The sequence below is a fragment of the Plodia interpunctella genome, chromosome 28 (assembly GCF_027563975.2).
Source record: "Plodia interpunctella isolate USDA-ARS_2022_Savannah chromosome 28, ilPloInte3.2, whole genome shotgun sequence".
Classification (NCBI taxonomy): domain Eukaryota; kingdom Metazoa; phylum Arthropoda; class Insecta; order Lepidoptera; family Pyralidae; genus Plodia; species Plodia interpunctella.
Window position 1 is genome coordinate 2,390,848 of NC_071321.1, and position 22,931 is coordinate 2,413,778.

Genomic DNA, 22,931 nt, shown 5'->3' on the forward strand with positions numbered 1-22,931 from the left:
AGTTGACATCAGTTTACACATACTGAGTGAGAAACTTAGGTTTCTCATTAACCCAAGACTGTATAAGTTGACCTTCGGTTAATAGATGGTGATTGTATGAGGGTGTTTGTAAATACAGATCGTAGAAACCAAGGTAAATATAGCCAGAGTTCAGACCATAGGAAATAAACGTATAGCGTTGAGTGATATACATATGTTTCTCACATACCTGAAGTCTCTAATAGTTGGCCTTCGATTTTCAGATGGAATGTGGCAGTTAAAGCACACAGCTGATTGTAAGCAGCTGTTCGTAAGTTGGGATCACAGGAGCCCAAGTTCAGAAGCGCCATGTTGAGTAATGTGCCTGGGACGTCTTTCGGACGGATTTTTTGGTGGACCGTCACGGAATCCTGCGACAATTAGATTATAGGGAATTATGTTATGAAATACACACAATATTTTATTATCAATTGTTACATATTTTTCATTTATGAATCAAAAATCAAATACAATCTACGGACATAATAATGTGACGAGATAAAATAAGTTAATGCTTTTTGTTTTCTTTAAACACATTATATATAAGTAAATAATTATTTTACTTGATTTATAATCATAATCAATATATACAAAACTCTTCCGTTACTGAGTGACTGACTGAGACAACGTACAGCCGAAACTACTGAGTGTAGGAAGCTGAAATTTGGCATGTAGGTTCCCTGGGGAGTGTAGGGCAGCACTAAGGAGGGATGTCCTGAAATTCCCACAGGAAACTGATTTTTACTCACATACAAAGTTGTGGGCAAAAGCTAGTAATATAATAGGGTTTATAGTTTAGTCGAGTTGTAAAATATGTTCTAGAAATATAAATTGAACTTAAAACGACAAACTACTATTTATTTTAATTCCTCTCTATGTCATTGATCATGAAACAGATAAAGAAAGAAAATCTTATAAAACTTACCGGCTGACTCAATTCCCAGCGGTTTCTAATATGTATGATGCTCTGCACTATGTTGTCACAGTCGTTGTGTATGAAACTAAGCGGTGTCGCTTCGTTGATGATCGATAAAGAAAACTGGTTGTCATCCACTAGGCAAACCTAAAAATTATTAATGCAGTCGAGTGTGTGGTGGACAATGAAAACTACTATAAATGATTCAGATTGGTATACAAACTAATCTGACACGAGTAGGATTCGAACCTGGAAACTCGAATCTTTCGATCGAAACTTTCGATCTCAGATGGAAAGTCGTCCACCTGAGATCGAACTACTGGACCACTATCGTTGGTTGTTCTTCTACGATAAGTTTATTACTGTTATTAATAATGTTTTCGTTGTGTGTGGTTGCGCCATAGAATAGGACCACTAGCCTAGGCGGCTGATAGGAAACAATAACATACACAAAGAGGATGGACATCGAGCAGGCGACCGGCGGTAGTAAAATTACAGCCGAATCTTCAAATTTCAATGTTTATTTTCTACGCAGGTGCCAGGCTTCGCAGCCCCGAAAGAAATCGGTAATAGGCGAAGATGAGAGAGAGAGAGAGAGAGAGAGAGAGAGAGAGAGAGAGAGAGAGAGAGAGAGAGAGAGAGAGAGACCGTAGGTATGTTATGTAGGTAAAGGTATGTATATCTGTCCGACCGATATAATGTCCGACCGATTTCGATTATGGCAACATTTACAATTTCGTAATTGTAAATTAACAATATATAGTTATACGATTATATATAAAGCTAATATACCTACCTCGTCTATTTCCGAGGCATAGTACACATCATTGAGTAGAACAGGTAGACCCAAGACTTTCGTCTTCTCTACCGATGTGATCTGCAAAGCTGTTGGCCCCACCTAGAAATAAATAACACCTTTTATTTGGGAAAGATCAATTTCTGAGTGAAAGAGAGAGACAGCATACCTTAATAGCAACTTTAGTGTCTTTATGTGACAATTTGAGTGCATTGTTAAACACTTTGAGATCCTCTTCTAAGGCTAGAGTGGCTCCGGGCAGTTTCTGTTGTTCTATCTCCACATACTCGCTCAGTCGACTGTGGTTGTCTATGAAGATCAGTTTGCGGTTGCCCTGTGAAGTAAACATAATTATATACGGAGTAACCACACAGATTGAGTTAGCCTCAAATTATGTTCGGGAATTGTGTTATGGGATGCTAACTCAACGTTATTATAAAACGTATACATATTTTTAGCTATGCGAGACATGTTCACTTTATTCGACTTTTTATTTTATACAAAAACAGATTTTGTAAAATTAAATCAAATTTATTTAAACTAAATTGTAAATTTTAATTAAACAAAACAAGAAACAGACTAAATGAGTTTAGCAAAAGAATTCTCAAACGGACAGCGATTTTACTTACGCACGAAACGAATATTTATACGTTTATAAAATTAAATGTACACGCGTCTCTTTCTTTATTTTACTAAAGTTTAATATGATTACGATGTAAATGTAATGTGAATGTAAATTTTGAAGCTGTTGAGCATAAAGTAAAATCTTCGTCTATTACTTTCTTGATTGCTTAAGAGTATAAAATAAAATCTCATACAAAAGTTTAAGTGTTTTAAAGCAAAAAAAGTAAATTCCACAGATATTAGAATGCTTTACAGAGTGAGAAACTTACCCGCAGTGGCGCTAGTATCGCCTCATGGAACTTGGTATATTCCCGTACCCAGCTGTTACAGTTGTAGATGTAGCACGCGTGGATGTTGATATACGCCACGTCCGGTAGTACTGTGAACCACTTCTGTAGGAAATCCGTCCTGAGAAACACAAGGACGAATGTTTCTCAAGAAATGCAAATCGCTTTCTTTCTTATCGAGTGTGTCATTGCTAACACTGGTGTCAGGTTTTATTCAAGTCGCCTAAAGGCATTCACAAATTAAGCTTTTAAGATAGTGTATTTTTTAATTCTTATTTTTTATAGACAATCATCATAATCTCAGCTACAAGAACTCCACTGCTATATACTATATATATAATATATACTCATTCGCAGACAACTAGCTGCGCCCCGGGGCTTCGCTCCTGTCGGAGTTTCGGGATGAAAAGTATCCTATGTGTTATTCCAGATTATATTCTACCCATGGACATATAACCCGTGTAAATGCGAAAATAAGTTTGCTTGCTTTCTTGCTTTCATCTCGAAAAAACAACTGTTCTGGTGGAAAAATTACGCGGGCGTAGCCGCGGGCAACAGCTTATAATATTAGTAGGATGAATACCTGAATCGATTGTCAGAGCTGGTGTGAGTGAAGTCGACGATGAGTTCGAATGGCTGTTGGCAGAACGGCTTGAGCGTCAGTATCACGTGGTAGATCAGCAGGTCCGCGTTTATGTCGCCGATTCTGACCGGGAAAGATGATTATATCGTTAAATATCATCATCCTCATCGACAACCATTTAAACCACCCCACTGCTGGGATACTGGCCTTCGTTGGTTTAAGCCATTAAGGTTTTACCGGGTTAAATGACATTCTTCCTGAATGATATCCAGTGATATCCTGACTGAGGTTATAAATGTCTTTGTTTTTAATGAACAGTTGACACATAAAGTCAAATAAAATGTGTTGAATAAAAGTTAAATGAAAGAAGATAGAAAAAAGGTACTTGCGTGTAAAATATATTTACATTTATTTATATTTGACTAGGGCCTCATCCCGACTTCGCTCATCTGAAAACCGCATGAAAATCCGTGTAGTAGTTTTTGAGTTTATCGCAAACAGACAGAGAGACGCGGCAGATGACTTAGTTTTATAGAACGCGAAAGTTTGAAAAAAGTACATAAATAAATAACAAATAACTTTTTGAGAAATGCCTTACTTAATACTAAATTATAAGGTTATATTGTTACTAACACTTATATGAAAATAAACGTTAAATAATATTATTAAAATTGGACTTAAAAAAGTGCCTGTGAAGGTGTGATTTCTGAACAAATATTTGACTCAGATCAAGAAACTCACTTGTATCTCCTAGATATGAAATAAAACATAGGGTTCCCGAGCGCACTGGTGCCGGCCTGGTAGAAGATATTCAGACTCTTGATACTCTTGAACTCCTCTTTTTCGTGCATGTTGTGTTTCACAATGAACTCCTCGAAGTTGGTCGACGACATGTCTATTGAGGACCAGCGGGCGTACGATGAGAATAGGAGACCAGATGTGCTGGAAAACAATCGAAATGTACGACGAATGAGTTTTAAAGTCACAGTAAGCCCACCCTATCGCCACCATCACATTTTTATCAATCCGTTTTAGTTTTTAGCGAAAAATAAAAAAAATCTTGATAAATTATAAGTTGTCAAGTTTGACCGTATTCTATTATAGAGACTGAAATGATTTATAAAGTGTGGCGGTAAAATATTTTGTATTTTCCGCTAAGAAAATATTTTGATAAAAATGTGATGGTGTGCGCTAGCGTGCAAGTAATAGAATAGCATCTTAAAGCTGCGTAATCCGGCACTCTCGCGCCGGGATCACTATTCATTCATTCCTTTTATTCATCAGCCAAATCTAAAAAAAAACATTGCCACGATTTAAAAAATCGAATACAACGGTCACCAAAATTCGTGTAGTAAATTATGGCTACATTTTATCTAACACTAGAACTTGCCCGCGGCTTCGCCCGCGTGAATACATCTGCGAAAACGGAACATAAGATTTTCTTACAGTTTCACCCCCATTATTAGTCATCCAGCTGTTTAGCCGTGAAAGCGGAACAGACAGACAGATAGATAGACTTTCGTATTTATAATATTACTATGAATTATCCTAAACCAACAATGAGACAAAGAGACAAAAAATCTTATAAATTTTTCTTTTGTTTGTTAATTTAATAATACTATTAAATATAAAAATGCAATTATTTTTAAAATATAGACAGATACTTCAATTAATTTGTATGTATATATAATATACATCGCACTTACGATTCTACCGGTTTGTGTTCTGGAGGTCCCAAATAAGCTAGCAGAGTCGCCATCTGAAAAAAAATACAATTTTTATTTGCACACATATTATACATATAATTCTCTGTATGACCCAAATTGCGGCGCGCGCCGGTTTCCCTCGGGTAAAGCCACAATAAAAAAGTAACCTATGTTCCTCCTGAAGGTTTCGTCAATATCTGTGGTAAATTTTATCATTAATTCATTAGAAACAAAGAAACGAAAATCCAAGCTTGTACCTTGTCAAAAGGTCGTCTCCCGACAGCCTTATGGTCTCGACTGCACGACAGATAGTCCCCGATCCTCTCCTGGTGGTTCCACAGTAGTCTGTGCAGCGCTACCACGTTGGCGTCGCTGATGAATGATAGGTTGTGGGACGTCTGGTCTATGCTTTCGCAGTCCGATGCTATTTGTATGAAGAACCTGGGAAATATTTTTTATACATACAGTATAATCATACTTTTGCAGTCAAAATTAAAAAAATATGATGTGAAAGTTGGGAATTTCCCCCCCCCCCCCAATACTGGTGTGAAGGCTCAGTATGTACATGGGTTAACTAAAGACGAGTAGACGAATTTATATGTAGAGTAGTGTGGACAGTGAGATGTAGACCATGAGTATCTAGTATGAAGCGATGACAAACTTGCGGCCCTGCTCGAAGTGCGCCCGCAGCAGGTCGTTGAAGGGCAGCATGTGCTGCTCCTTGGAGAACTCCACGTGGTTGGCGATGTTCTGCAGGATCTTGGACAGCAGCATCAGGCCGCGGCGCACGCTCGTCGGCACTGCGCGCGACACTATGCCCATCTCTTGCGGCGACACTGCACACGACATCGTCGGCTACTTCACATTGCACGCACAAACAAACATGTATTTACAATCATTACGATTGATTCACAGACTGCAACGATGCGTCTGGATCTAAATACGAAGATTGAAAGTTGATAGATTTATTAACAAGTCATCACCATAAACGTAATATTTTATGTAGCTGTCGAACAAACATATCTTTCTTAGCGAATATTTTAGCACGCTGTGACGTCACTCCTTCACGTCATTTAATATGGAACGTTTGGACGAGTCTCAAAATGCGTGATTTTATTTATGTCATATCTTAGAAAGCATTGTCATTATCACAGTTTTTTTTCTTACTACTGTTTCTATTAATATAAGGTCCTTCGAATAGTTATCAAAACCCTATTCTAAATTCTTTATTTAATTTAGGGTGATATAATAGTTCAATATCATCATCATCGACAGCCATTTCAACGACCCCACTGCTGGAACACTGGCCTTCATTAGTTTCAGTCATCTAATATTTTATATCCTAACTGAGGTTACAAATGTCTTTGTTTTTAATGAACAGTTGACACATCAAGACATTTCATGATTACGATTGGCTACATCACATTCTAATTCTTTATTCAATTTAGGAACATAATTTGTTGACGTCAAAAAAATTACTTAAAATCTATACTGTTAACTTCCAAAGCGCAGGTGAAGAAGAAGCGGCGCAGCGAACTCCAATGTAGGTCTTATATGTATACTTGACAAGTTGTAAATATTTAATCTAGATAAAATATTATTTGACCGGCGCATTTTTACCGGTTCTTAAGGTATACGAAAATGTAGACTAATAACATACCCTTACATATTATAAAACAAGGGCCACTGCCGCGTCGCGATAAACTCAAAAACTGGCGCATGGATTTTCATGTGGTTTTCACCAATAGATAGTGTGATTCCTGAGGAAGGTTTAGGGGTATAATTTATAATTTTTTTACACTGGTAGCTAGTTAAGTAATATAAACTCACCAATGGCCGGGTTGATGAACCTCAAAAATAATACAGTGCCGACAGCGCCCACGCTGGTCTGCGGGAACTGAGCGAACCTCTTGCTCAACACCTACAAACAATAACAAAAAATATTGTATATATGATATACAGGGTTACTGGTATCAAACGCAAAACCTCCTAAAGACTACTCGGGTACATCAAAACAAGCAACTTTTATTCTACGACTTTTCTATAAAGAATATAATCTAATTTGCTATTCTACACATCTTAACTGTATGCAATGGCCGAGCAACACGAGACAGTACAGTAGCGTTATGTAGCGGAATCGAACATAGAGTTAACGTTTTATGGAAACAAAAGAAGGAAAATTTCTGTATTTATTACGTTGAGACAAAAGTCGTAGAACAAAAGATGTTAGTCTCTATGTGGCTAACTTATGCGCTTTTTGAAGGTTATGCGTTAGATACCAGGAACCCTGTATATAATAAATCTTTACATAAGAATTTCAGACATAATATTTTTTTTTAATTTTTGTATGTCTGAACATAATAAACCTGATATAATATTGTAATAAATCATCATCATCATGTCGAGTGTGTTATTGCTAACACTGGTGTCAGATTTTATTCAAGCTGCCTAAAGGCATCTGACATCTGACTCTTTACGACTACTTACCTCCATCTAGTGTCAGGTATCGCATACACACTAGTGAACTAAACTGTCCACCAGTGTGCAGGTTTCCTCGCGACGTTTCCCTTCACCGGAAGCAAGTGATGGACTATGAAAACTACTATATATGAATCAGATTGGTATACAAACTCATATGGAACGAGTAGGATACGAACCTGAGACCTGAAGATCCACAGGCGGGCGTTTTAACCATTACACCACCACCGCTTCAATTGTAATAAATAATATCCCATAACGCAAGTCTCCAACTTAATTTGGAGCTAATTCGATGTTATGTGTTAGAAATTTACTTATAGCTAAAACTGATTCTCTTAATAATATGTACATTTTGGCAAGAATAAAATGGAATGGCAGACAAAATGGTATATTGTAATTCTAATAAAAAGTTATACAAGCAATATCATACCTGGTATAAACAGTGGCACATGCTCCGAAGCTGAGGCGGGAACTTGTCGGCCGAGTTGACGATCCTATCGAACACCTCTTTCGTCAGGTCGGTTAAGTTGCAGCGGTTCAACTCTATGTCCTGATTGGGGTCCAGTCTGAAATTTTATTTTTATATTTTTTTACTATTAACATTTGTATCCATACTAAATGCGAAAGTCTGTCTGTTCCGCTTTCACGACTAATCTGCTAGGCCGATTTTGATGAAATTTGGTTTGCATATAGTGAAAGAAGATCCAAAGATAGGTTTTATTTTTTCAAAAATAATGGGGGGTGAAAGCCTGTCGCCTGTCTGTATGAACGCGATAAAATCAAAAATTACCGGACGGATGTTTGTACCACTTTCATCAATACATCGTAAGGCAGATGTATTATTTTTTATTATAGTTTTACTCGAGCGAACCCGACTCCGGCCGCTAGTATATAATATTAATATTCATTAATATAAAAGCTGTTGCCAGCAGATCCGCCCGCGGCAGCCCATGTTTGACCTCGAGTCATTTTAACTATGACGACCTCGGTGGCGCAGTGGTAAAGTGCTTGCCTCTGAACCGAGAGGTCCCGGATTCGAGCCCCGGTCGGGTCATGATGGAAAATGATATTTTTCTGATTGGCCCGGGTCTTGGATGTTTATCTATATATGTATTTGTTATAAAATATAGTATCGTTGAGTTAGTATCCCATTACACAAGTCTAGAACTTACTTTGGGGCTAGCAGAATTTGTGTGATTTGTCCTTGTATATTTATTTATTTTATTTATATTTATGTCTATTGTAAATATCATCAAAATCGGCCCAACGGAAAACCTTGAAAGCGTTTCCACAGCCAGGCTTTCACATATATAATATTACAATTTAACTAAGAATAGGCAATAAGAGCATTCTTAAAGAGGATTGACATAAGGCAGGCGGCCGATTGTAAAATCATAGCAAAATCTTGGAAATATAATTGTTAATTATCACGCGAACCCTGGGCTGCGGGGAGTCACAGCTCCGAATGTAACTGTACCCGGTTACATTCGCGAAGATCAGAGAGAGAGAGAGAGTATATAATAAGTACCTCGCAGGGTCCACTTCGAAGCTAAGGTCTGGTTGGCTCTCGGCCTGATCCAGTAGTGAAGATATCAGCGGCTCCAACAACGACTGAACAATTACAAATAAACCAAAATCAAAATAAAATCATTTATTCAGAAATTAGGCCTTCACAGGCACTTTTTCACGTCATATTCTAAATTAAATGATATTTACCATAGCTACAAACTACTAGCATTTCGGAACGACCATTGCTGAGAAGAAATGCCGATAGAAACTCATTCAAACAGTGTTGGTCCCTATCATGCCAGAAGGGCTAACCATTTTTTAAATATAAATTTATATATAGGTTTTTATCAGTAATATAACAATGTAAGTACACAATAAAGTACATGGTCAAAAGGTATACTGAAACATATTATGATTGAAATAAAGATCGAGCTAACTAGTTCCCCCCAGCAGCACCCCTGCTGGGGGGAACTAGTTAGCTCGATCGTTCACGAGTTGACGCGTGAGTCAGCCGTCGCGAAGACCACAATAGAGGGAACCTCCCGACCCGACGAAACGAAATATATTACTCGTGAAATATTTTTAAAAGTATTATATCGGCTCCACGTGGTCGTCGAATGATTTGCCAAACTTTGACGGATTCGGTATACATTGCTGGTAAGAATAAAAATAAATATTTTTATTTTATTTTCAGGCAATAGTCAGTTTTAAACACATGTTTTCAAAATAAACAAATTAAATTATTAAATCAGTAATATGTATAATATAATAATATTTAATATAATAATTACATCAGGAATTTACATATAAAACTTTAATATTATTATTATATATTTATTATTAGCGACGTTGTTAGGGTTTTTATTGCGGTAAATAAAAGCATAAAAGCGCTCATAATAACTACGCAATATTCACGCATTCGCGTCGGCGTGTGTCCGAGTTCGGCGACAGTGTGGAGCTAGCATTATATTCATCTTATAACCAAAACCTTACAAACTAAACAGGGTGTCCACAGGAAATGTCCGGACATTCAATGGCTACTTTTTTAAATTACCATAATTTCCAAATTTTCAGCAAGTAGGTATGTTTCATTTGCAACTAGCTGCGCCCAGGGGCTTCGCCCCCGTGGGAATATCGGGTTAAAAAGTACTCTACGTGTTATTCCAGGTTATATTCTATCAGTGTACCAGATTTCATAACAATCCGTCCAGTAGATTTTGTGTTAAAGAGTAACAAACATACACACACATAGATCCTAACAAACTTTTGCATTTATAATATTAGCAGGTATGGCTACTTGCCTGAGTATATAATAGCATTTTATATTATATCCAGTTAAGTAGCCATTATCCATATACTATCTTCTTCTTCATAGTCGTATTCCTCATGGCTGAGGGTCGTGGTCATTACGTGGAATGAAACACACACAACAACTTTCTTGGCACTATTAATGGAGTGGTTTGCCATTGCCTTCTCCATTTCACACACAAGTTAATAATCAACCAGTGTACAGGTTTCCTCACGATGTTTTCCTTCACCGGAAGCAAGTGGCGGTCTATGAAAACTACTATACAAACATCATGTGGCAAGAGTAGGATTCGAACCTGGGACCTTTCGATCCACAGTCTTAACCATTACACCACCACCGCTTCTATCTATATTCTATCCTATATGTACTATACCTTACTGCAAAAGTTACATAAAAAAATACCTGCAAATATCCATGGCCGTATATCTTGAAGCAGAACGCCATTATCTTGCTGCCGAGGGAGTTACCACGAAACAGCGTCTGCATACAATCTGATACCTGAAAATGTTTGTTTGTAATAACTGTAAATTATTTGTAAATAATTTATTGCACGAAAATAAGTACATTAATCAAAATTAATACAAGAACGATACATTGTACAACGGCGGACTTATCCCATGTAGGGATCTCTTACAGTCAACCGGCGATAGGTTATTCAATGATAATAATGATAGTTAGGTATTCAATTTTTAGGTTATTTTTTTCGAATCGATGTAGCAGATATTTGAATTGATAATTTTGACCAGTAAGATATTTTTTTGTAGTAAAAATTGTTAGTACTAAATAGATAGATAAAGATGTCTCGTATTTTGAGCACCGGTTCTTTCACGAGATTTATAAAATATGTTTCTCGCCAATAGCATTTTCCTCACTAATTATAGTATATGTTTCTCACAGCGAATTTTCTGTTGATGTACCACAGAAGCGGCGCCAGTATCTACTGCTAAATATCTAATTAGCATCAAACAAATTGACGAAGAGAATTAGAAACATACAACAAAAATAAGCATAATATGTTTCTCGCCAATTGTAGTATGTTTCTCATTAACTATAGTATTTTTCTCACTAACTATACTACATTCTCACTAAATGTAGTATGTTTCTCACAAACTGGTATGTTTCTCACCTCGACTTCCCTGTAGAAGATGTTCCATAGCAGCGGCGCCAGCAGATGTTTAGCGTCAAACAGCGTGACGAACACCCGCGCCAGCTCGTCCATTTGTGACGTCGACACAACGTTGGCTAACGCCATTGCTATTGGTAATTCACCCTGCAAAAGAAATCAAAAATATTTGTAACATAAAATTAACAATTTAATTTTGCTATGGCTTTACAAGAAAATTCCAAAAATCTTAAAAATTATACTGGATATAAATTAAATAAAAAAAAACCTCATACGTTTATTTAACATATACTAGTAACTATTTATATATAATTATGTGTTATTCCAGGTTATATTCTTTCTGTGTATCAAATATCATAATAATCCGTCCAATAGTTTGCGTGAAAGAGAACAAACATACATACAAAAACTTTCGCATTTCTAATTTTAGTAGGATGATGTGTAAGAAGGATTGTCCTTCTTACATCCTACTAAAATTAGACTTACCGAAATTCAGACGAACTTTTTTACGTAAAATTTTATATTATAATAGTAATTTCACAAAAAGTTACAAACTACCGGCATAACGGAAAGACCACCACGAAGAAATGCCGATCCTATTACTGTAGGTGGTAAGTAAAATTACAAACTGATACATAAACGACACCTTATCGGAGATCATGGTGACCAGCTGCACCAACTGTTCGAATCTATCCGCTAGCACGGTCTCGGCCAGGGTATCGAACTCTGTCCCTTGTTGCAGGATTTTCGTTAACACTTCCATGAACGCTGCTCGGGTTTGCAAGTCACGGTGGTAGCCTAGGTCTGTGGACATCAAAGTTTCTTTCAACTTTCAATAGCAGTGGGGGTATAATGGTTAAGACGCCTGTGGATCCAAAAGTCTCAGGTTCGAATCCTACTCGTGCCACTGAGTGTGTATACCAATCTGACTCGTGTGTTGTAGTTTTTAACGACCACCATTTGATTCCGGTGAAGGAAAACATCGTGAGGAAACCTGCACACTGGTTTATTTATTTGTTCAGTGCATAAACAGCCGATACAACAATATATACAAAGATATTATAAACATTAAGGTACATTCTAAATGCTCGAAATTACAGGTAAACCCAGCATGCCATGGGGACCAATCCGTGTTTAATGTTTTTTCTTACTGTTAGAACTGGTTGATAGATGCCGGTAGGTACTCAAGTAATGTCAGATGCCTTTAGGCGACTTGAATAAAATCTGACATCAATGTTAATAACAAGACACTCGATGATACGATCCGAACTTTATCGTGGCGACATCTATCACGCAACATTAATAACGTTAATGTGGCGCGATAGATGTCGTCACATTCTCTAGTGAAATCTGACTCACCAATGCTATGCATGAGGCCAGAATCGATGTTAGCACTGAGCAGGTTAGACATCGCCTGTATGGTGGCATTCCTAAGAGTTTCCAGTCTGCCGGGACCCTCGGCCACCTCCACTTCGTTACAATCGTTCAGCAGGTTCATGAACAGCGAGAAATACCTGAGAAACAAGTGAGAAATAAACGTCCCCACTTCTGGGGCACTTCCTTATGAATTAATAAGTAGTATGGGGCTATGCCACATTTTCTAGTCTCATTAACTATTGAACTGTAATTTATTACAATTACTTTGTTTTCCTGATTTATGATCCCCTGTTAGTCGAAATAAATGAATTTATTTTACTTATAGCGTGTCAACCCGGCATTTGTGAGGACCACAGTGTGAAAATGATGATGTTGAATGTGACAGATAAAACTAAATGCTAAATTAACCTACCTGCCCTATATATTATGTAAACACATTCTTTTACGCTATCAGTTCGATATGACACATATGGACTATCAGGGGGCTTACCATCATCTCTTAACGCGATCTAAACTGATCGGCGTCGCAAATTCGTACTATCGACTTCATTTATAGTATAAATGCGATTCATTTTAGGTTCCTAAATTATTGAACTAATTTTCATTGGATTCGTAAAAGTTGATGGTAGGTCTACTGATACTCTATCAGCAAACAGGTCCCAATTAACTAGTCTGACTTACTTTAAAAATAACTGGCTTTTGGCTTCCATCAGGTCTCCCCTGTCGGACTCCTCAGGCTGCAGAGGCAGACCCTTGAGTAAAGCGGCTACCGCCTCCATACACGCTTGGTCTAATTCCCGACAGCATACCAAATATCTGATGGAGAACACTTATTTAAACAATTCTTTAAAAGAATAATAATAATAGATGAATTAAAATAAAACAAACTATATACAACTTATGATGATCCCGGGTTCGATTCCCGGTCGGGTCATGATGGAAAATTATCATTTTGTGATTGGCCCTGGTCTCAATCGAACCCGGGACCTCTCGGTTCAGAGGCAGGCACTTTACCACTGCGCCACCGAGGTCGTTATAGTTTTAGGTCGTATTAGTTGGGATATTTTTTTCTAACTATAAACAAAATTACAAACAAACAATATAGCAATCTCACCTGGTGATAGACGAGGCGTCGGCCCTCAGCGGCGGAGCGATCTGATGGCTGGTGCCCAGGACCCAATCTGTCACGTACTCCACCATCTTGTTGCGGAATTTCATTTCCTATTGAAACGAAGGTAATTTTTATAAGGTTTTATAACTGGGCCTTTTCACACCTAAAGTTAAAAAAGTAATATAATATAAAATCTTTCTTAAATAAATTGACGACCTGGGTGGCGCAGTGGTAAAGTGAGTGCCCCTGAACCGAGAGGTCCCGGGTTCGAACCCCGGTCGGTTCATGATGGAAAATGATCTTTTTCTGATTGGCCCGGGTCTTGGATGTTTATCAATATATGTATTTGTTATAAAATATAGTATCGTTGAGTTAGTATCCCATAACACAAGTCTCGAACTTACTTTGGGGCTAGCTCAATCTGTGTGAATTGTCCTAATATATTTTTTTTATTTTATTTTTTTTTTCTCTAATATTTTACAAAATTTTATAATACAAATCTAAATAAACACTCTGTGACATAAATTTAATTTTTATATAGTACCGTCACATCGGATTCTAAAACGAAAATTTTTGAGTATCAGAATGTAGTAATAGTATAGAGGGTAATGCTAGTGAACATTGATTAAAAAAAAAGCCCAACCGAAAATTTCAAACGCGTCGATAGATCGATATTTTTCGTTGGTGAATTAGCTTAAAACCTTCGAAGAATATTAGAGATAAATTGAAGGAAGTGTTCATTACATGAGATTCGGGCTCCTGAATTAATGATGTGTATCGAATATCAGATAACTCTTTAAACATAAAGGGGCTCAAATTTAAACTACTAAATATGACCCAAACTAGCAAATAGCGCTAGAAAAAACCAAAGAATTAATATATAATATCTTGCCTGTCTGAAAGCCAAATCGTCACGCCGCCTCATCATGGCTTCGACGACCTGACAGAGCTTCGTTTTGATGTGCACCGACAGCACGGTCATGTCAAGATGGCGGACGTATCTGCAACAACATTCAGTTCATTATAATTGTTTTATTTATTTATTTATTTATGTACATCATCATCATGACTTTTATGCCATCATTCGCAAGCGAGTGAGTTCCCTGTGGCAGCGTGGCGTGCCAGCCGTAACAGCCTCCTGCGCACTGTAGCGGACCCAATCCAGCGACATTGGACAGCAAGTGCCTGTTTTTCGTTCCATTACCTACATGTTTACTAACACCAGATATTAATTAACAATTTGCTAACAAATTATGGAGATATCAGATTTTTTTTATTAAATAAAAATCTCTGTCTCTCTCGTCTCTAAGCGTTTTCCCCAGTTACTTCCCAGCCATTGTGCGTCGGAGCCCAGGGTCCGCTTTCCTATTGTGTCGTCTCCACACAACGCCAACATTGACCATTGTCACGCATATCATCACCAGATTTTTTTTCGCAGACCGTTCCTTGCGTAATTTACAAGACGTGGCCGTACCACCCCATTGTGGGTCAGTCGACGCCACCAACCAACACCTTACCTAACGATAGCCAGCATGAGTCCCTCAATAGACGTGGTGCTGAGATGCTCAGAAGGCTGTCCGCTTTTCTTGTTGTCCAGAATACTCTTCATTATGAAGATCGTGTGCTCCACGAACTGTGTGTTGATGTCTGTTAGCATCACCTGTTACACCATTATCAAATAGATTAAAACTTCACTTACAGCAACAGAACATTATAATACATCAAAATTAAAAAATAATACAAGTACAATAATTAAGTGCAAATATAATATATATATATTTGCGTTACTGACTGACAGACTGACAGACAATGCACAGCCGAAACTAAGCGTAGAAAGCTGAAATTTGGTGTATAGGTTCCTACGACAGTGTAGGGGAGCACTAAGAATGGATTTCCTGAAATTCCCACGTGAAACGGATTTTTACTCACATACGAAGTATGTGTGCTGCAGCAATACAAAATGGTCACGGCTCAACGATAATATTGCTCCTCGGGGAACAACGCGTTGATTATCAGCATCGTAAATAACTGTTATGTTGTAAAGTCATGCCAGATGCCTTTGGGCGATTTGAGTGACAATCTGATAGCAAACACACTTGATGAGAAGTGCAGAAGAAGTGGGCTTTGGCAAACGTAGACCTTTTACTTAGTAGTTCCATTTTAGGGCGGGAAACACACGCTTGAAGTGTATTCTCACCTGCTGTTGTTGATCAAAGAACTTGTCAATGATAGCCTTGATCTGATCGAACAGTATCGGGTACAATGCTGGCGACATCTCGTGGCCGACGAGTTCCTTCACGTGCGTTTGTATCTGTTGGCCGAAGCGCTCGTTGCCGCAGAGCAACAGACGTAGGAGTTGGCCTATGAACCTGTGGAAAGACAAAGAAAAAAAAATATATAGATATATATATATATCGATGTTACCCGGGGTTTCATCCAGAGATATATATAAGGTTCGGAAGTTTCGTTGATTACCCGCCTCAAACATACAAACTCACAAACGCTTATCTCTTTATAATAATAGTATATATACATATAGTGGTAAAGTGCTTGCGGGTCATGATGGAAAATGTTCTTTTTCTGATTGGCCCGGGTCTTGGATGTTTATCTATATATGTATTTGTTATAAAATATATTATCGTTGAGTTAATATCCCATAACACATATCTCGAACTTACTTTGGGGCTAGCTCAATCTTTGTGATTTGTCTTAATATTATTTTATTTATTTACCTTTAGGCGTCTTATATCTTAAATGGCAGAGTACGTTAGGAAAGCTTACAGCTTAAGAAGTCGTTGGGGTTTCAGGATTGTTTCAGACCGACGCCTAAAAGTGTCTATGGCGTTTAAAGGGTTAAGAAAAGGGCTGTAATGATAATGATAATATAAAAACAATGGTAATTAGGAAGCTCGGTTCAGGTATAATTGTGACCAACATTGTATATATTGTATATTGTATATATTAGAGTTTGAAGTTAAATCATTTATTCAGAAATTAGACCTTCACAGGCACTTTTTCACGTCAAATTTTATATCATAAGTGTTTTTTCAAAAAGCTGCAAACTACTATCGTTTCACTAAGCCACGACTACATCAAATACTTACTGGGTGACCGGACAATATTGCACCTCTTGAGAACTGTTAGCCAGGACGTTATATTTTCGCGAATCTGAAAAATAAACACAGTTTTAATAATAAGACGTTAGATCATTTCGTATGTAAATTTGATTATTTACAACTAGCTGCCCGTCCCGGCTTTCGCTAAAATTATAATAAATTACATCTTTAGGTATCATCACATTAAAAAAAATATATATTAAATGTAGAATTTTGTCTGAGTATATATTATAAATAATTATACTCGGTATTTGACAAAGATTGTTTATTTAGGGCTAGTAAATCACGAGCAATACATTTAAAAGTAACAACAGCTTAAAAAAAAGTATTTAAAAAAACCGCATCAAAATTTGTTGCGGAATTTCACAGATCTATGAATACATAGAGATAAACAGACAGCGGGAATCGACTGTTTTATACTATATAGTGAGAAACACATGTTTCTCAGCGGGTTTCTCACCGTGAGAATGCAGGTGCGGCCACAGCGCCGCCGGCCGCCGTTGTAAACAGACGCCACCCAATGCGCACAGGAATGATGTTATGTTCGCCCATTCTTGTATTTGTAACTGCAAAGATATGTTTGATGATATCTCAATCTCAACTAATAAAAATAATAATGATAAAAAATAACTTTGTTACCTATTCACGCTTTATCTACTCAACCAATCTTCTTGAAATTTCTCATACATGTAGTTAAGAGTACGAAGAACTTTTTATCCGGGAAAAATTATCCCATGGGAAGCTAATAATATGTGAAGTTTAATAGTTACAATATTATCCGAACTCAGATATTTAGAAATTATTAATTTAAACATATTTACCTAGTTTAGAAATAAGTAATTTATGGTCTCAAAATAAAATCTTACATTGTGAACTAAATTTGATTTACATGTGGACAGGATGGAAATTTGAAATGGAATAATTTCAGGTCCCTCTGTCTCATTCGAATGAGATTAAATGCGTTATTCCGGTTTTTTACTCAAACGTTTAGCGTCGGGGTCCAGGGCCTATTTTCCTACTTTTCCGTCTCCACTTCGCACGGTCGGCATCCCTAGTTGTCAGACCATTGTCACGCATATCATCCTCGACATCAAGCCAGCACTTCTTGTGTTCTTTGCCAGTGCCGGGCGGGAACGGCATAGTTGCATACGAAATTTGCTGGTTTACGCAAAACGTGGCCATTCACGCTGTTGTAACTAAAGCCGTCTAATTTCCTCTAATACATACTTATATCTATATACTCATATATCAATATTCAAGGTTTCACTTCAGCCGGCACTCCCGGAGTGCAACGGTTTTTTAGATTTTGATTCTTAGTCTAATAAACCACTCGCAATTTTTACTTGCACATAACCACATATGTTTTACTCTAAATATTCCCGAACAGTGAACTCTGACATTTTGAACTGTAAGTTCATTACCACATGAGATAGCGGAATTCCTGGAGATTTATCTGCTACGTCACAGACATACAGACCTCAGACCAATAGAAATAAAACTCAATCAAAACCGATGCTGACAATGCACAATCAACTAAAAACTTTCAAATATATAAAATTGATTCCCAAGCTTATAACAATGTATAGTCAACAACACATTGACCTACTGGATATCACTGCAAATTCGCCGTTATTGCGCCCTTGCCTAGAGTTCAATGCAGTGTAACCTGATATACTGTACCTCAAAATCGTGTTCGCTGCTGGTGTGGTGGGACACCCTCCTCTTGGCCACGGCGCGGTGGAGCGCCTCCACCTGGCTGTCGTCAAGCTTCTCCCCCTGACCTTTGGGGTATTTCTGGAGCAGTTTGCATAGGGAATCCCTAAGAAAGAAGAAAATGACAATTTTACACACAAAATTGTATGTTTGTCCTATTAATTCGCTTGAGAATGCTTTAAGCAATCCTATAATCCTAACTAATATTATAAATGCGAAAGTAAGTTTGTTTGTTACCTGTTCACGCTCTATCTACTTAATCGATCTACTCGACGATCGACTTGAAATTTGGCATACATGTTGTTGGAAGTATAGAGAAGAACATAGGGGTCCCTTTCGTCCCGGAAAAATATTTCCATGGAAAAAATACGCGTGCGAAGCCGCGGGCAACAGCTAGTTGTATATAAGTTTATTTATTTCATCATCTTATTTATTTATTTATATGTAAAAATAAAGTTTAATAAATCTACGACACAAAGTTTTTATTGTCTGAGAGAATTTGTTGCATTTAACATATTACAAAAAATGATGTTCGTGTTGTAAACCGTTCAGTTCCCTTGTCGAGAGCCGATCCTAGGTGCACCATCAGGTCATGGATAATACAATAAATGCATTATCATCCAAACTAAACGTGTATACAACATTTCAGCTCGGACGAGAAGATATCTGTTTTAAAATTGAGTTGAAACATTCCACCCGAACCACATATATAATAATAAATAGGTCGGTCGGCTGTCAAAACATAGCGATGGATTGGGATGATTTTTAACCACCGACGCTAAAAAGAGGGGTGTTATAACTTTAACGCATCTGTCTGTGGCATCGTAGTTCCCAAATGGATGAATATTTTCGTTTAGTTTTTTTTTTGTGTCATAGATAATTTTATCACGATTGTTCTTAGCCATGTTTCATGAAAATCGGTTCAGCCGTTCCAAAGTTATAGCGAAATGAATATGGAAACTCGGGTTTTTTTTTTATACACATACATTTAATACACATTTAATACTACATAGGCTTTTTACCACGTGCAGAGTCGCGGGCAACAGTTAGTAGGAGACATTTTTAAAGACTCACCAACATCGGAAAGTTTCCTCCCACACCGGCTGCACGCCGTTGACGCAATGTTCTATCTTTCTAAGGAGCGCCATTATTCGCTTCTGCAGCGCTGCCGAACCTAAACAAAAGAATCGGATTTATTTTGTTACTGTTTTCTTTTGTATGTCGATTTGACCACGACAATCATAGTAGCATAGTAAGGAACTTGACAAGAGAAGTGAAAATTTATTTATTACTAATCAAGAAGTCTTAGCCATGCAACAAATATATGAAAATGAAAGAGAGAAACAGAAAACGGCCTAAACTATTAAAAACATTCGTAATTATTTAAATACTACGGTATTTATTTTAAGACTCAATACAACTGGCGATGCCAATATATAATTTGAAAAATAAATAAATAAATTAGGACAAATCACAAAGATTGAACTAGTCCCAAAGTAAGTTCGAGACTTGTGTTATGGGATACTAACTCAACGATACTATATTTTTTAACATATACATATATAGATAAACATCCAAAACCCGGGCCAATCAGAAAAAGATCATTATCCATCATGACCCGACCGGGGATCGAACCCGGGACCTCTCGGTTCAGTGGCAAGCACTTTACCACTGCGCCACCGAGGTCGTTAAACACGGTACACATAAAATAAACAACATTTTTCGGACAGTAAATTTTAATTGGGCATTAATTTACTGAACTTTATTTCTAATGATACAATTCACAAGAAACAATTTTGAGAATGGCGTTGAAAATTTTGACAATTGTATAATTTATTCGCTATAGTAAACAATGTATCGATACTCACTGTGTATGTTTTTGTAAAAACATCCTCTACCTATATCCTGCGTGGCTGCTTGTAACAATTAATTTTAATGATTTTGAAATCATTTTCAAGGGCATAAATAAATAAATAAATAAAATATATTAGGACAACACAGATTGAGCTAGCCCCAAAGTAAGTTACAGTTATAAAGTAATAGTAAGTCTGTAAATTTGTATCCTATTTTTTATTGTTTTTCTTTTGCCTGAAACACAGGTTCATTTATGATTCTAGCTCAGACACCATTATTTAATATACTTTTTCTTTATTTAATGTACTATATTGCTTGAGCCATACGTTATTTGAATAAAGTTTATTATTATTTATTATTTCTTTTGTTATTTGTACAGTCAACGGCAATCAAGTTACCCTGCACGAACCTCTATGGCGCGGTAATAGCGGCGAGTTTGCAATGAATTTGGGTAGGCTGATGTGCTGTTGACTGTTACAAATTTTACACTATATCTCACCCTAAAACGCAATTACACAAACGCCAAAACTCACCCGTAGTGAGCACGCTGCAAGTGTGCGCTATCTCCTGGAACACAGCGTAGTTGGGCAGCAGGCACTGCGTTGTTATTTCGTCAGAGCCGCATCGTATATCGGCCTCCTGGCAGAGCAGTGCGAAACACGACATGGCCACTAGCACCACGTCGGTGTCGATAGACCAGAGGCACATGAAAAATACCACCTAAGTGGAGAAGAAAGAAGAAAATTATGATTAACTGTGATTAATAATGTCGTTTGACGTGTGTGGAATACGATTTATATATATCCTTCTGTGGTCTTACGAGATGATTATATGACACATAATCCTGGCAGCTGACAGGCATACAATTAAATGGCACTCCCAAAGCGAGTGACGTCATAACAACACCGTTCGAGAAAAGGTTGCGGTGAAGTTTGTTGGAATTCTTCACCTGCGCTTTGGAAGTCGACGGTAGACTTAGTTATAAGATTTTTTTTGACGTCAATAAGTGATGTACATTATCCTAAGTTGAAGAATATCAATATTTATCAAGTTGTAGTCACAGCCGAATCTTCATACATATCAGATTTATTTTTATACGCTGACCTCTGCTTAAGATGAGGTTCTGAGGAATCATTTGCAGCATCGATTTATTTGTTTATAATTAATTATTTATTTGTTTATAATTAATTATTTATTTGTTTATAATTAATTATTTATTTGTTTATAATTAATTATTTATTTGTTTATAATTAATTATTTATTTGTTTATAATTAATTATTTATTTGTTTATAATTAATTATTTATTTGTTTATAATTAATTATTTATTTGTTTATAATTAATTATTTATTTGTTTATAATTAATTATTTATTTGTTTATAATTAATTATTTATTTGTTTATAATTAATTATTTATTTGTTTATAATTAATCGACAGCAATACATTTGCTGTCGATTTATTATAAATAAATAAATATATTAGGACAAATCACACAGATTGAGTTAGTCCCAAAGTAAGTTCGAGACTTGTGTTATGGGATACTAACTCAACGATACTATATTTTATAACAAATACATATATAGATAAACATCCAAGACCCGGGTCTATCAGAAAAAGATCATTTTCCATCATGATCCGACCGGGGATCGAACCCGGGACAATGGCAAGAACTTTATAGTAGAACCGCCTAAATGAGTCCTCGCCCGCGGAGTACAAGGGGCGCGGGGGTACGACGACGAAGGGGAACGAAAGAGGTGCGGGCGGCGGTCGAGCGTAGCGTGTAATACAAGAGGCGAAATGTTACTGGACATTTCTTGAGATATGTGAAGTCATAGTGGTTAGCGGCAAACAGGTGAAGATTTTTATTAAAAAATTAATAATGGCTATACAAAATTTGAATGAAACAACTGTAAACTATACAACGTGTTCCTTTTGTTATCCCATATCTCCATGGTATCAACGAGACCACGTACATGAATTAAATAGCATAAGCATTTTTCGATTATTGTTATTTTCAAATTTTTATTTTTCATACAAAACAATTCGATAAAAATGTGATTTTATGATATATAGGTATGATATGTAGGTAAAAAAAAGGTAATAAAGTTATGTATGTAATATTTATTTATGCAAAATTTATCAAAATTATAAATCAATCACTTATGTCCATAATATCAGTATCACTGGAACTTGATTCTTCACTTTCGAAACAGCCATCATCAGAATCATCAGAATCGTCTTGCACATTAATAATAAAATCAACAACTTCATCTAGTGCTCCATCATGTTTGCAATATTCGTCTTCGATTTTAATCACGTGTTTAACACAATTCTCCCATTTCTCTTTGGGATATTCAGCAAATAATCTCTCTAATATTTCTTTTTTCTGGTCCAAATTAGAGTCGATACTT

At 36.8% G+C, this 22,931-nt stretch overlaps 1 protein-coding gene across 7 annotated transcripts in view; it reads right to left on the reverse strand.

Moving 5' to 3' along the window:
- Positions 1-22,931, reverse strand: part of Nf1 (Neurofibromin 1) — a 67,842-nt gene that overhangs the window by 29,331 nt on the left and 15,580 nt on the right. For 5 of the 7 annotated variants that reach the window (XM_053766179.2, XM_053766180.1, XM_053766177.1 and 2 more), the window contains exons 15-42: positions 21,054-21,240; positions 20,535-20,579; positions 19,741-19,840; positions 18,634-18,772; positions 17,414-17,519; positions 16,942-17,005; positions 16,035-16,206; positions 15,355-15,497; positions 14,730-14,838; positions 13,841-13,947; positions 13,408-13,542; positions 12,709-12,863; positions 11,996-12,153; positions 11,353-11,496; positions 10,629-10,724; positions 8,937-9,019; positions 7,839-7,974; positions 6,761-6,851; positions 5,592-5,766; positions 5,188-5,371; positions 4,931-4,983; positions 3,966-4,166; positions 3,225-3,347; positions 2,624-2,762; positions 1,900-2,064; positions 1,731-1,832; positions 944-1,081; positions 209-389 (exon numbers count right to left, since the gene is read on the reverse strand). In XM_053766179.2, coding sequence (XP_053622154.1) covers positions 209-389; positions 944-1,081; positions 1,731-1,832; positions 1,900-2,064; positions 2,624-2,762; positions 3,225-3,347; positions 3,966-4,166; positions 4,931-4,983; positions 5,188-5,371; positions 5,592-5,766; positions 6,761-6,851; positions 7,839-7,974; positions 8,937-9,019; positions 10,629-10,724; positions 11,353-11,496; positions 11,996-12,153; positions 12,709-12,863; positions 13,408-13,542; positions 13,841-13,947; positions 14,730-14,838; positions 15,355-15,497; positions 16,035-16,206; positions 16,942-17,005; positions 17,414-17,519; positions 18,634-18,772; positions 19,741-19,840; positions 20,535-20,579; positions 21,054-21,240 — 3,631 coding nt within the window. The remainder of the gene's footprint in view (positions 1-208; positions 390-943; positions 1,082-1,730; positions 1,833-1,899; positions 2,065-2,623; positions 2,763-3,224; positions 3,348-3,965; positions 4,167-4,930; positions 4,984-5,187; positions 5,372-5,591; positions 5,767-6,760; positions 6,852-7,838; positions 7,975-8,936; positions 9,020-10,628; positions 10,725-11,352; positions 11,497-11,995; positions 12,154-12,708; positions 12,864-13,407; positions 13,543-13,840; positions 13,948-14,729; positions 14,839-15,354; positions 15,498-16,034; positions 16,207-16,941; positions 17,006-17,413; positions 17,520-18,633; positions 18,773-19,740; positions 19,841-20,534; positions 20,580-21,053; positions 21,241-22,931) is intronic. The other 2 variants (XM_053766178.1, XM_053766183.2) reach the window with 1 other exon arrangement.